The sequence below is a fragment of the Mauremys reevesii genome, linkage group 2 (genome assembly GCF_016161935.1).
Source record: "Mauremys reevesii isolate NIE-2019 linkage group 2, ASM1616193v1, whole genome shotgun sequence".
NCBI classification, from domain to species: Eukaryota; Metazoa; Chordata; order Testudines; family Geoemydidae; genus Mauremys; species Mauremys reevesii.
In genome coordinates, this window is record NC_052624.1 from 108,116,370 (window position 1) to 108,131,517 (window position 15,148).

General features: G+C 41.3%; 1 protein-coding gene across 12 annotated transcripts in view; it reads left to right on the forward strand.

Moving 5' to 3' along the window:
* FHOD3 (formin homology 2 domain containing 3) overlaps nt 1–15,148 on the forward strand; it is a 634,103-nt gene that overhangs the window by 438,868 nt on the left and 180,087 nt on the right. For all 12 annotated transcript variants that reach the window (XM_039524511.1, XM_039524510.1, XM_039524507.1 and 9 more), the window contains exon 7: nt 8,605–8,716. In XM_039524511.1, coding sequence (XP_039380445.1) covers nt 8,605–8,716 — 112 coding nt within the window. The remainder of the gene's footprint in view (nt 1–8,604; nt 8,717–15,148) is intronic.

Here is a 15,148-nt window from a genome sequence, read left to right on the forward strand (position 1 = left end):
TAATTCCCATCAGAGTATAGAAGACCATTTTCTCTCTTTTGTGTTGTTTCCTCTATTCGTGAAATGATCTAATTTAGTGTTGGTTTTTGCTGTGGCTGTTGAAATGTTTTTTATTTGTTCAGCAAGCACCTTTGTGGAAGCTATATATACTTTTGTGTGAGTGGAAGGCACTGGAGTTGGGATTTCTGTTCTGCTAGGCTTCTGGGTCATTGTTTCTGACCTCTGCCCTGAGACCAGTGTTCCAAATAGACTGAATTTCATTCTTCATTCTACTTCAGTGTCTGTTTCCCTTGTAGTGTTTCAGACAGGAATCCAGGTCCCACCCTGGCATCCTCCTCTTTATTTATCTGCTACTAACCCTTGGTGTGGAAAAGTCATTTGTGTGACACTGCAGTCTGTTGAGTGGTTTGGGATGGACCATGCATTTATTGTGTCAAGGTGTAAATACCTACTCTGTATGGTCTGCGAAGCATTGATGGACTAAAAAAACAGCTAGGCATTATGAGTAATAATTTAATTATTGCCCCTATAATTCTGTGATATATTACTTGGCTGTTTACTTTAGCAAATTTCTAATCACTGTAATATATGAAATACAGAAAAAAGGTAGTATATGCACCAGTATTATCAAGACACTCTCAGAGCATCACTGTGCTCAAGTACACAGATTGGAACCCAGGGTTGTGGTGTTCATGGGAGGGTAAAAAGGATACTACAAACATGGAAAGTTTTTAGTGGAATTGAGGCAAAGGCACAACTTGGTACCCATAGGGAAAAAGCTAATTACAGCCCTTGAGTTGGGTAGAGAGGGGAAAAGATTATGTGATGCCAGTAATAAGCTTGTCTTTTCTCGCCTCCCCTTGGGCTGCAAGTTTTGTGTTGCACCTCATAGAATCTCACCTTATGAAATTAGGAGCCTTAGTTATTTCAGCCAGGGGTTATACCTAAGATAATATTTTTAGAGTTACACTGACCAAATTAGTGAGCTACACACTGGCATTGTGAGCTACACATCAGTAACCATAATGTGTTGCTGATTCATGTGAACATTAAAGATTTGGTTTATGGGTGTATTAAATCAATATTTAGCATCTTTAATCTTATCTATTGCTATGGTTTGAAAAAATAAGGCTACAGAGTTATATGTTTGATGCTCTTTCTTCCCACTTAGCAAGGTTAGGAGATCAAAATATTTACATTTTTCTCATACTGCAGATACCATCTTAAATACTGAAAAGAAATGCCTTGAAACCTGCAAAAGCCTTTTAAAGCCCATTGACTAAGAAATGTAAAAATCCTACTTACTAGATGGTGATATTTCATAATAAACGAATGGCTCTTTAAAGTCCATAGTCTGAAACTACTGTTTTGTTTTGACCTGAGACACCATGCATAATGTAACTTTAAAATGGTTATAGTACTTCACCATGAATGTAGTACCCTTGATAATTTTAGAACTGTGTAGACACTGTGGAAACTAAATAAGGGATTGTTTGGCAGTTTCATGCTCTTGTTTCACCCTTGTCCTCCCCAAAGGCACAAATTAGAGCTGAGCCAATAATTTATTTTTGGGGGAGGGGCTGAACCACAAAATCTGGGGTGGGGGAAAGCAGTTTGGTTTGAACTGAAACAGATTTTTTCCCTATGGCCAAGACAGCGCTGGTTTTCCAACTTTCTCATGCTGTCAATTCAGCCTCCCATATTCCTTCCTTTCTATCCCGACCTGGTCAGGCAGAATCATGGTCACACTCTGCATCTCATGGCGTGACTGTTCCATGGTTGAATGAGGAGGAAGAGCAATGTTCAGCAGCTGTTCAGTAGTCCTATTCAGTATTAGAAAACCCTCAACCAGGATGGCCTATTCGGCAAAGTGGAAGCGTTTTTCAGTGTGGTCATTGGCCCACAGAGTTCAGCCAACGCTGACTAGTATTCATGACATCTTGTGGTATTTGCTGCATCTGCAGTCATTGGGCCTTACACTTTGCTCATGCAGCTAACAGCAATCTCAGCCTTTCATCCACCCATTCATGGAAGATTGGTGCTTCCAATTCTTTGTTTCCATCTGCTGGTGCAAGAACCAGTTCCCCTGTGGGACCTTAATGTGGTCTTAATGGTTCTGATGGGACCTCCTTTGGTATCCTATCCTTTTCCTGGCCTCCTATCCTTTTCCTCTCTTATGTCAAAAAACTGCATTCTTCGTGGCAATAACATCTGCAAAGAGAGTGTGTGAGTTGCAGGCTTTGATGGTAGAGCCTCCTTACATGCAGTTCTCCAAAGACAAAGTGATGTTGTGGCTCCACCTGAAATTTGTGTCTGAAGTGGCCCCTCAGTTTAATTTAAACCAGGCGGTATATTTCCCTGTGGTTTTTGACACATTCATCTCCAGAGAAAGCAGTGTCTTCACATATTGGATATCAGATGATGTCCGGTCTTTTATCTGGACAAGACTAAACCTTTTCAAGCTTTGTCTCGTCTGTATGTGTCATGTGCAGACTGTATGAAAGGACATGCAGTCTCCTCACAGACAATCTGTACATGGATAACTTCCTGAATGAAGACTGCATACAAAATGACTTCAGCTATGACCTCTCTCTGGGTGCAAGCTCATTCTATGAGAGCACAAGCTACGTCAATAGCTTAAATGACATCTCAATATTAGATATTTGCAGGGCTGCGACATGGTTGTCGATACATATGTTTATGAACCATTATGCCATTACCATGACATCCAGAACACATGCAAGGTTTGGGAAGGCAGTCCTTCAGTCCTTGTTTAAATAGACTGTGTGCCCTATCCCCTGGTGGTACTGCTTGTGAATCACCTATGTGAAATACATGGCTGCATCTAATTGAAGAAGTGGAAGGAGCGGTTACTTATTGTAATTGTGGTCCTTTGAGATGTGATGCAGAGGTGTAGTCCACAACCCCGTCCATCCCCTCTGCATTGGAGTCTGGGTGTTTGATGAAAAGGAACTGGGGGGGGTCGGTCGGGATGGTGCCGCCTCATATAGCCAGAGGAAGAGGGCTATGGCCACGAGGCACGAGCACTGCCCCTCTACAAGTACTGCTAGGCAGAAATCTCTGGTTCCAATATGCTGTGTGCATACATACTCAAGTGAAATACACGTCTGCATCACATCTTGTAAGTAAGCATTACAGTAAGTAAGCATTTCTTTCAAAACAAGTTGAAATGATTCATTTCAAAATGGCTGAAATCAACTATTTTGATTTTTTTTAAAAATCCATTCTTTTCTGGTTGCCACAAATTTGATCCAAATTTGTGAATAGTTTCTTTCCCTCCAAAAAAAATCATTTTGGGGGCAAATTGACCATTCTACATAAAAGTCCTGCTTTAGTACAAATCAGCAGTCAAAGTGCTTTCACTATCATTTTATGTTGAAGTGCACATCACACCCAGAGCCTCATCCACTGCCAACAAATCTCATTGACAAAGAGATGAAAACAGTTAACAGCATCTAAATCCATTGTCCACTAAAGTGATTAACGTCACCAACCAGTTTGGTCATGTGGTTTCACACATACCTATTTCCCCAATATTTTTTTTGTCTGTTTTTACTCCATTTGGAGCCAAATGAACCCAGAAAATGTGTAATTTTATAACTGAATTAAAAACATCCTCCCATTGCCAAAATTATATGAGGCCATAACCTACAATTTAAAAGGAAAAAAATATATAATCACTTCTTCCTCCAGGTCTTGCTTGCTGGATTATGCCCAGCAGCCATCTAATGGTCTAGTATCCACACAGTAGGTTGACAGCAGCAGAGAACACTCAAAAAGTCAGACTGTGCTTCAGTTAATCCATATACAGAAACCTTATTAGGCTGAAACAGTCACATTGGCCCTAAGGGTTTACAGGATTTGTAGCATACCAGATACAAGCTGAATGGAAGAATAAATGGACTTAGTAGACAACCACGGATAGCCATGACCAACAGTTAGCATGCTGAGATCACAAAATGGCCCTTTGCTTAATGGAGGAGGTAGTGGAATTACAGATGGGTAGTTTTTATAGCTCAACATCTCACACTGGTTTTGTCCATTGGAAGTTGTATGTGACTTCGCTCCCAGATACCTCCATATGGATCCAGTCAGCAGTGACCCGTGTGACTGAGCCTAAAGTTCTAAGGAAAGTCAAAAGTTATGGCCTACAGTAAGATTTCCTTGGATCTTAAGTTGCAGGCTTTTCAGAGAAGAGACTCTGCTTAAACATTTGTGCAGCGCATAGCTCAAGAGACCTTGTCTGGGCCCTAAATATAAAATTGATTAATAGTTTTAAATGATAATTAAACAATAAAAATCATCCCCAGATACTCCTTATTTAATTGGGTTTTGCACCACATTATTAGAAAGCCATCTATAAGCATCTGATTTTCATTAGTTCCTTCACTGCTTTCTTAAAACAAGGGGTCACTAGACAGTCTGGTGATTAGGGTGCTAACCTGGGACTTGGAAAACCTGGGTTTAAGACCCTGTTCTTCCATGGACTGCTTGAGTGATCTTGGGAAAGTGACAGAGGCCCAATTTTTTTAAAGAGAGAAGGTAGGTGAGATAATATGTTTTATTTGACCAACTTCTGTTACTGAGAGAGGCAAATTACTAGCTTACCCAGAGCTCTTCTGGCTACCATAACACTACATACAGCCTTTTAAAGGTATTTAGGTATTACGCCTCTCAGAGCTGCAACTCCCATTTTCAAAAGTGACTTAAACACCTGAATGTGACTGTCTGTATCCCTATGTTCACCCCTTTTTACAAAATGTATCATAGCCCTGTAAAAGTATGCCTTGTGAGGTATCATTTGAAAACTTATAATTTGCTGATCATTATTGTCTTGGTAAACTATGTGTGGCAGCATTGCATGTAAAGTTATAGGATTCTTCTGTATGGTACTACTAAACATGTTCCAAGTCTGGGGGCAGCAGCCACAAACCAGTTCCCCAGAGCCAATGCCCAATACCTCATCCAGGTGTCAGTAAAATCAAATGGACCGTCACCTGGTTAAGTGGCCATTTTTTGGCAGGAAAGAGGATGTGGGTGAAAATCTACTTCTTGACAAAGAAACAGCTGGGGGGTTGGAGTCCACACAGATTTTCTGTCTTCTGAATCCCAACTGGAGATGGTTCTCAAAGAAGAGAAAGAACTATAAATGGAGAGAGGAGACACTCCAAATTATTCCACCCTTTCTGTCTACCCATGGCATCCGCAACACCTGATGAGCAAAGGGAATAGCTTTGGACTGGGGGAGGGATCCTGACTGACAGAGATTCAGCCAATAAAACTGCTTAAATGTGTGGTGAGAGAGACTTTGCTTGAGTTCTTTCAGCTTGTTAAGTGAGGGCTTAGCATTGTTTTACTTTTATTTTCTTGTAACCAATTCTGACTTTTATGCATCATCAGTTGTAATCACTTAAAATCTCTCTTTCTGTAGTTAATACATTTATTTTACTGATTTATCTAAACCAGTGTGTTTGTATTGAAGTGTTTGGGAAACTCCACTTGGGATAACAGGATTTGTGCATATCATTTGTTAATAAAACGACGGACTTAACATGAGTATGTATTGTCCAGGAGAGAGCTGGGCAGTATAAGACGTACGTTTCTGGGGGAAAGTCAGGGACTGGGAATTTGCTGGTGTTGCTCTGCAGTATAATTCACGAGTGGCTGGCTGTAACACTCATACAATATAACTGAGAGTAACTTGCATGCTGGAGGCTGTGTGAGAGCAGACTAGGAATCGGTAGCTCTCACAGCAAAGCAGTGTGAAAGGCCCCCCCAGGCTGGTGAACTGAGGGGACATATCTGTTCATCAGTCCAGAGTGTACCCTGGTAGTGTCACACTGAATCTTATTAAAAGTCAATTGCCCTTTATCTTTCTGTGTCTCAGTTCCTAATCTGTAAAACAGGGATGATAGTATTTTCGTAACTCGTAGGATGTTGTGAGGATAAATACATTAAAGATTGTGAGGCTCTCAGATACTAATAATGGGCACTATAAGTACCATAGTTAGACAGACCAACTATATATATGTCCTTGAAGCAATAGTTTTTGGGACAATGATTTTTCTTGGAATGCGACAAATGTGTTTTAGAAACTGGTGATCTGTGTCTCACTTACTTTCCTGCCTACTGATGTGATAAGACAGTAATGCTCGGATTCTTTTAGAGCCGTGGTTCTCAAAATTATTTGATCGGGCCCCTCTTCTTTGTGTCTGTAGTTGTTTACACCTCTCATCCAAGTACATGTATCATCACTCAGCTCTGAAGACAGCACTGCGCCAGCAGCAGCACAGAAGTAAGGGCAGCAATGTGAAAAGTGATATTGACAAATATCACTTTTCACAGCAGACTTAGTTCCTGATTACCACCCTTACTTCTACACTGCTGCCACTCCGGGGCTGACAGTCAGCCCCACTGCCTCCAGGTGAGAGATGGGAAGTGGGGTGAGGAGAGCCTGAGCCTGGGCTGCCTCCAGGCGAGGGAATAAGGGTGGGTGGGGGGGGAAGGAGAGCCAGAACTTGCACCTCTCTTGACACATTCCCACGTCTCCCTTGGGAGGCCTGCCCCATCGTTTGCGAACTGCTGTTTAGAGTGTCCTGTCTCTGCACGGATACGTGTTAAATATAAAGCAGGCAAAAATTATTATATTGGTAGAGGGACCACATTGCTCTAACTATTTAATGACATATTCCTCAAGCCCTTGGTTAGCTTTCAACAGATAAAACGAATAAAAGTTACAAATACCCTTTCTTACAGAGCCTTGCTCGATCCTGGTATGTTGGAGTGTGGCTGCTCTGCCATGTCCTGCTACCAATTTCTCCCTTCTTCAGTACCCCTTAATAACTCACTGTCCACAGATAATAAATGGGACCCCAGTAGGGGAATGTTTTAATTGAGTCCTTATATACTGGCCCAAACCCCAGTTAATTTACTCTTTCCCTTTAGGCAGGGAATCACCAGCCCTTCTTCCCAGAGGTAAGTCCCAGGAGTCTCCCAAAAGTCTCTCAGGCTTTCCTTGGCTGGAGCTCAGTCTTCCAGTTCAGACTTTCAGGCCCAAACCTATCTGTCACTCTGGGTCTCTAGCAAGAGCCTCCTGTTTGCTGCGGCTCCTCTCTGTCACAGTGCCCTTGGTCTCAAGGTGTACCCTGCAGGAGCTTTTCACATTCTCTATGCAGACTCACACACTTCTATTGCCGTTTATAAGCAGGGATCTTCGAAATCCCTTTAGCTGTGGAAAAATGCGGCTCAGCTCGGGCTGTCAGTCCTAGGCAGCAGGGCTCCCCATTGTGGCTAGGGGAACTAAAGTTCAGTGTTTCATTTTAATTGCAGAAAAACATGGATTTTTATGGGGTATTTTTAATCAGAGAATTTTGTTTTCTTTATCATGGAAAACTAGGATCCCTGTTTATAAGTCAGCCACCAGGATCTCTCCCAGGTCTGGCTCATTCTGTAATCAGCGTTAGCTAGCTTCAGTCATCAAGGGGTGAGCCACGCTGTTACAATCACCCTTTTCTCCAGCTTTAAATCCATGGCTTTGGAGGACTGAGAATAGAATAGTTTTAACCCATGACAGCCATTCCGATACAATTCCTCTCCGCTGACCATGCACAATCCTGTCCGTTTAAAAGTTCTCCTTCTTTCGGTGTTTTTTATATGTGAGATTCTGCATTATTTGGTGAAATTTACCTTGCAGGGGAGAAGGCTTTGTCAGAAGTCAGGTCTGTGGGTGTTTATATGAGAGCGTGTAACTGCTCCCACTGTGTGCTTTGGAAATTATCTCATAGACAAACCCTCCTCTCTGTTACTGAGAAATCTATGGATAAAACTACTGAAGTCAACGGGAATTGCCAGTGATTTCAGCTGGATGAGAATTTCATCATAGAAAGCAAAGTTGGGCCTTTTCTGGAGTCAGAGAATAAATGATGGGAGGCCCAGCTCATTGATGGAGTTTTTGTTTTCCTGTTAGCAGGTTACAAACTCAATGCTCCCCTCCTCTAGAATACAAAAGGGCCATTTTATGATAGAGTTTTCTGGGACAGCTAAGTATAAACACGCTTCTCCCAGGTTCCATGCTTAATTAATTTCAATCTGTTTAGTGCTATTAAATAGAAATATTATAAGAAATGAAAAAGAAAGCAGGGAAAAATCATATCCTATTGTGTGAGAGGGAGGAAGAGCTTGAAATCTGACCATGTTAAACACTCACAAGTAATGAACAATAAATACTGTGTTAGGAGATGAGGTTCTCAGATCATTAGATTCAGTGTCTATCATGCTTTGACCAGGGACTATCCAGGGGGTGTGAGGAATGTATTGTCATGTTTGTTACGCACTTTGGAGCCTCAGTTTTGGAGTTAAGACTGAGCTGCAATTAATGGGGAGAGTGCTGTCCTATCAGTGAACTGCTAGGCCAACTGGCTGTGCAGAACTTTTATTTATGTGGCTCAAATAACTTCATTCTCTCATATTGTTGCCATTGCTGCCTCAAGCCAAAATGCAGTGCTTACATCTGGTACAGTGGCATGCAGCACATCTGGAAATACTGTGAGCTGCTGAATGACAAGTTACTTTCTTTTCTTTCAGTTCCGTCTGGTGGTAAAAACAGCACTGAAACTGCAGCTGGTGTTTGTGGAGTATACAGAATCCAATGCACCACTTTTAATCCAGGCAGTATCCACAGTAGATGAGAAGAGAGGTGAGTAGCTGATAATATAGAGTGAAATCTAGGCTTCACTGAGAGTTTTGCCATTGATTTCAGTGAGGCCAAGATTTCAGATTTCAGCTGTGGTGTGTGGTTTGTCTGTTCATCCTAGAGGAATCTTCCTCAGTGATTATTTGTCCCACAGTCATTTTACATAACTGCTGCTTGATTTTTTTTAAACATGTTTAAAGTATTAATATAACACGGAGTCACTGTGAGAAGTACTTTCTTCTCTAAATAATTCCATGGGTTTCATTAGGGCTGCTGGTGGGGTAAGATACCATTTAACATGAATAAGCATATCAGAATCTGTAACATAGTGAAAATATACATTAAAGACATTGATGAAACCTGTCTTCAGTGTTACCAGCAAGTCGAAGTTACTTTGTTTTCCTACTAAGATTCTAAGACTATATGGAACTTCTCCATAATGAGTCTATCTAAGGTCCCATATCTATCTCTATGGGATTTACTGGGATATCTAGAGGCCTCACAATTTTTAGTGTAATAATTTTCACAACATCCCCATGAGGTAGGGAAAAGCGGTTATTCCCATTTTACAGATGAGAGACTGAATGACTTACCCGGTCACAGAAGAAGTCTGTGGCAAAGCAAGGAATTGAACTCTGGTCTCCCAAGTTGTGAGTGAGTGAGTGCGTGCCCTAACCACAGGATCATGCTTTCTCTTCCTGCTTAAAAGTGGCCATCTAACATGGAGAAAAAACACGTCATCAGTGTTGTCCTTTTGTCATCCAAAAAACCTAAACAAACTTAGTGCCAGTTTGAACGGTACATAGACAATGTTCTGTTTGTTGCATTGCTGTAATATCCTCCAGCAGACATTATGCTGAGACCTGTCATCCTTTACGTCCAGAAAAAAAACTTGAATTAAAAAATGTGCACACAATAAAAAAAGAACAAAAATGTTATGGTGGGGTTTTTTTGGGTGGTTCTTCCCACAAAAATATTGCAGAACTCCAAGGATGTGCTCTTTTCATTTGAACTGTTCCTTTGACTCCAGGAAGGTTTGTGAGGCTGCAGACCCATTGTTGTGGTCTCACACACATGGAGATTAAAACAAAGTTCCCATCCTTGGAATTTTTGCCTTGCTGCTGAACTTCTTCAAATGACTCGTTATGGTTAAATTTAAAAAAATGATTGGTGGGAACAGAAACAGGGTACGGTATGTTAGAGAGAGAAGAGAAAGTTACCAGTTTTCACTTTTAACTATCAGAATGGGTGTGTTGAAAAGATTAAAAAAGAGCCATAAATCCTCTGTGGCTGGGTGGAAGGCAAGGGGATACTTTAAAAATGTGGACTGTTCAGGTTGGTTTTCTGTTTTGAATTAAAACCCATAAACCTTAGAATGCTATACAGCAGAAATGTACTTATAGTGCTCATGTAATAGTGAGTTCTATGATTTATTTTTACAGCCAATTGTAGTATTTCCTCAGCCCTCTGAACTCACTTATAGTCTCAATATGTTCAAATCACCAGCTGTTCCCATGCTAGCAAACACCATTAAACAATGTGGGGGCGGGGGGGCATGCTACCATGTGCCATCCCTTTTATATCCTGTAGGATGGCCTCAGGCCTACATTTCACTCCCTCAAAAAGTAATGAAACAATTTGAAAATCAACATAAAATTTTGAAAAAGGATATTTGTGGTTAGATGATTGTTGAAAGCAAAGTGGGAGATTATTGGAATTCTCATACCAGTGGGGAGGCATATTGCATCATGATTTCACAAATAACTTGTTATCTTTACATATCTACTATGCTTTAAAAAAATGCCCCTTTCAATTATATTAGAAATCCCTGAAGAGTAAAATAAGAAACTACAAGAGAGGTGTGTGTTATTGTCCTGTCTGTTTAGGGTTTGGGGTTTTTTTTAAGATCATCAGAGGAACAGCATTTATTTTGCAGTTGTGGTGATGCTGCCTTTTTAATTACAGCTGGTAATTGCTGCCTTTTAACGGTGGCAGACCTGCTTTAAAAGAGTTGTTTATTAGATGGAAGAAAAGAGGAAGAATATGTTACATGCCTTGTTTTGGAAATTTTATCATAAATCTTGGAGCTAGCTAATTAAATTCAATGCTGCTTTGAAAAAAGCCCTGTTTTTCATTCACATGCAAGGCGATGAGATATGACATAATTCTTTAACATGTGTACCACACATGATTAACCAAAAAAAAAATCCCCCAACTTTAATAATTCAACCCTGTTTCCAAGTGATCCCATCTGTGATTTCTTTGTTAGAATACATCCATATGCAAACTGAAGTACAAAGCTCCATAGAAGCTGCTGGCTTAATAATGGATAAAAACAGATCATAGGTGAGGAACTGTACAGTCCCTAGAACCATACGGAGCACCCTCTTGCTTACCCTCCCTTATTTAATTTTTTTCTGCTGTCTGTTCTTAGCTACAAGAGAACTCTCTCCTTTCAATTAATGTGTTGTATACTGGGGGGCTGGAAAGTGGTGTAGGAATCCTACAGTGCCTCCAGCTGCTACTTTATCAGAAGCATCTTTTTTTAATACAGAGATTAAAGCGTTGTGTCTGAACTGAGCACGGTAACATCCTGTTTGTGCTTATTGTTTCTGCAACTTTGGCTGCTTTTATCTGACTTGTAAGCAGCCTGTATTAGCAGAATAGTTCATGTTTCCCGGCCTTATCAAAACAGAGTTAGATATTCAGGAGATTAATCCTGATGTTCCTAAAATCGGATGAAAGAATGTACATGCACATAATAAGCTTAATAAAAAACAAATATATAAGGTGCAGAGGCGTCTCCAAATGTAAAGGTTGTTACCTGTTAGTGCTTATGACTACTAGAGATATACAGATGAACCTCTGTTAGTGGATGAATTCTCACAGAGCAGTACCAATTGCACCTTACTCCTCACCTATAGTATTAGTATTCTCCTGGGCTTTCCACGAACAGAAAACTATTTGTATTTACTTGCATGTCTGCCCTGTGATGTGGAGACTGTATATTGGAACTTGGCTGACCTGACCAAACTTACCATATTTTTTTATTACATTTGAACAAAATTCATATGCACACAGTTTTAAGGAGAGGCCAAAAATAGTCAGAGATTCAGGACGTAACTAGATACACTATTTGGATATACTGTATTTAAAGTGTCCTGAATCATCTAGTACCTAATAGTTGTCACTGTGCTTTATACCATCCATGGACACTCTGAACTTAGGGGCAGCAATGTGAATGAAGCTCAGATGATCCTTTCCCAAAAACACTGCGCTTCAGCTAAAGGAGAATCTCCAATAGCTGTCAGCAATAGGAAGCCTATGACGTACAGGAGAGTAATTCTGGTTCCATCCAGTAGGAAGGCACTTGTACACATACAGAGAAAGAAACCTCTACAAGTTCATTACAGTAAGCCTGATTTTTCTCTCTCATCAGTTTTACTACTGATATTGCATGAAAGTCATAATCTTATGCTTATAATAGTGCCTACCTCTTGTATAACTCTCTTCATCAGCAGATCTCAAAGCACTTTTCAGAGGAGTCAGTCTCCTCATCTCCTTTTTACAGATGGAGAATTTGGGGCACAGAGAGGTGAAGTGACTTGCCCAAGGTCATCCCATAGACCAGTGACAGAATTGGGAATAGAACCAGGGCTCATGAGCCCCAGTCCAGTAGGCCACACTGCGTCCCCTTATGTTACAGTCTGCCATCTGAAAAAGTGTTGCCACAAATTCAGCATTATACCTTCATTGCATGATTGTGCAGGAGGAGGAGCCAAGTTGTATGGAGACTACATTTGTTTACCACATAGCATTGAGAATTAACAAATTTAGATAAATAACAGTATAAAAAGAAAAGAAAATAACAGCTGAATATTAAATGGATTTAGTTTTTCAGTAGAGATAGGCCTGCCCTGAAAAGTTTAGATCTCACTCCAGATTTGAACTTCTTCAAAGTTTGAAGAGATCTGACCATTACTGTCACCAGGGCCTGATGAAATGCATCCTAGAATACTCAAGGAGCTAATAGAGGAGGTATCTGAGCCTCTAGCTATTATCTTTGGAAAATCATGGGAGACCGGAGAGATTAGAAAAGGGCAAATATAGGGCCCATCTATAAAAAGGGAAATAAAAACAACCCAGGAAACTACAGACCAGTTATTTTAACTTCTGTGCCAGGGAAGATAATGGAGCAAGTAATTAAGGAAATAATCTGCAAACACTTGGAAGGTGGTTAGGTGATAGGGAATAGCCAGCATGGATTTGTAAAGAACAAATCATGTCAAATCAATCTGATAGCTTTCTTTGATAGGATAACGAGTCTTGTGGATAGGGGAGAAGCGGTGGATGTGGTATACCTAGACTTTAGTAAGGCATTTGATACGGTCTCGCATGATATTCTTATCAATAAACTAGGCAAATACAACTTAGATGGGGCTACTATAAGGTGGGTGCATAACTGGCTGGATAACTGTACTCAGAGAGTAGTTATTAATGGTTCCCAATCCTGCTGGAAAGGTATAACGAGTGGGGTTCCGCAGGGGTCTGTTTTGGGACTGGCTCTGTTCAATATCTTCGTCAACGACTTAGATATTGGCATAGAAAGTACACTTATTAAGTTTGCAGATTATACCAAACTGAGAGGGATTGCAACTGCTTTGGAGGATTGGGTCATAATTCAAAATGATCTGGACAAATTGGAGAAATGGTCTGAGGTAAACCGGATGAAGTTTAACAAAGACAAATGCAAAGTGCTCCACTTAGGAAGGAAAAATCAGTTTCACACATACAAAATGGGGAGAGACTGTCTAGGAAGGAGTACGTCAGAAAAGGATCTAGGGTTTATAGTGGACCACAAGCTAAATATGAGTCAACAGTGTGATGCTGTTGCAAAAAAAGCAAACGTGATTCTGGGATGCATTAACAGGTGTGTTGTGAGCAAGATACGAGACGTCATTCTTCCGCTCTTCTCTGCACTGGTTAGGCCTCAACTGGAGTATTGTGTCCAGTTCTGGGCACCGCATTTCAAGAAAGATGTGGAGAAATTGGAGAGGGTTCAGAGAAGAGCAACAAGAATGATTAAAGGTCTTGAGAACATGACCTATGAAGGAAGGCTGAAAGAATTGGGTTTGTTTAGTTTGGAAAAGAGAAGACTGAGAGGGGACATGATAGCAGTTTTCAGGTATCTAAAAGGGTGTCATAAGGAGGAGGGAGAAAACTTGTTCACCTTAGCCTCTAAGGATAGAACAAGAAGTAATGGGCTTAAACTGCAGCAAGGGGGGTTTAGGTTGGACATTAGGAAAAAGTTCCTAACTGTCAGGGTGGTTAAACATTGGAATAAACTGCCTAGGGACCATCTCTGGAGATACAGGTCTGTCGCAACTTACGCACATTTAACATGCGCAATTTCAACTTTACGCGTATGGCTGGAGTCGGGGTGTGTGGCCTCAAGATTTAAAGGTCCTGGGGCACCAGCTGTGGCTGGGAGTCCCAGGGCCTTTAAATCACCCAGGGGGCTCCCGGTTACAGAGGTAGCTGGTAGCCCCTGTGGTGAACCAGAGGGCCCGAGGCGCCAGCCACCATGGAGCTCCAGGCCCTTTAAATGCCAGCCCCAGCCCGGCTGCCAAAGCTGCGGGCGGGAATTAAAGGGCTCCTCCGGGCTCCCCACCGCGGCGGGAAGCCCGGCAGAGCCCTTTAAATCCCACCCGCAGCTCCAGCCCTTTAAATGCCGGCCCGGCCGCCAGAGCTGCAGGCGGGATTTAAAGGGCTTGGGGATTTAATTTTGAGTATATGCGGCTTTACGCGATAATCGCTGAACGGAACCCCTGTGTAAGATAAGACTTGCCTGTATTTAAGAGTAGGTTAGATAAATGTCTATCAGGGATGGTCTAGACAGTATTTGGTCCTGCCATGAGGGCAGGGGACTGGACTCGATGACCTCTCGAGGTCCCTTCCAGCCCTAGAATCTATGAATCTATACAGTTAGTGGCAAGGCATGGCTTTTGAGTCTGGATACAAATTTCCCTAACATTTGGGAGTGTGCAGATCTGTGGTTTTGGTTTGAACTCATCTGTAGTCTGAGATGTTTGAAAGCTTTCCACAATATGAATATTCCTCTTCAAGGGGAAGAATAAGGGAAAATGAAGAAGAAGCATACAGTTTGTTTTTCAAGGGTCATAGATAAGTGTCATTGTCTTGCTGCAGCCTCTTGTGAATTTAGAGGACATATATACACACTTTAGTAACAAGATGAGAGAAGATAGCCTCACAAGTAACCTCATGCTTTCTTCTTTGATTGTGCAACTCAGGATCACAATGAGAAAATGGGCAGCCTAGATGCAAATGTCACATTCTTATCTAGTGTAAATCGGAGTAGCTCCATTGAAGTCACTAGAGCTACATTGATTTACACTAGCTGAGCATCTGATCCAG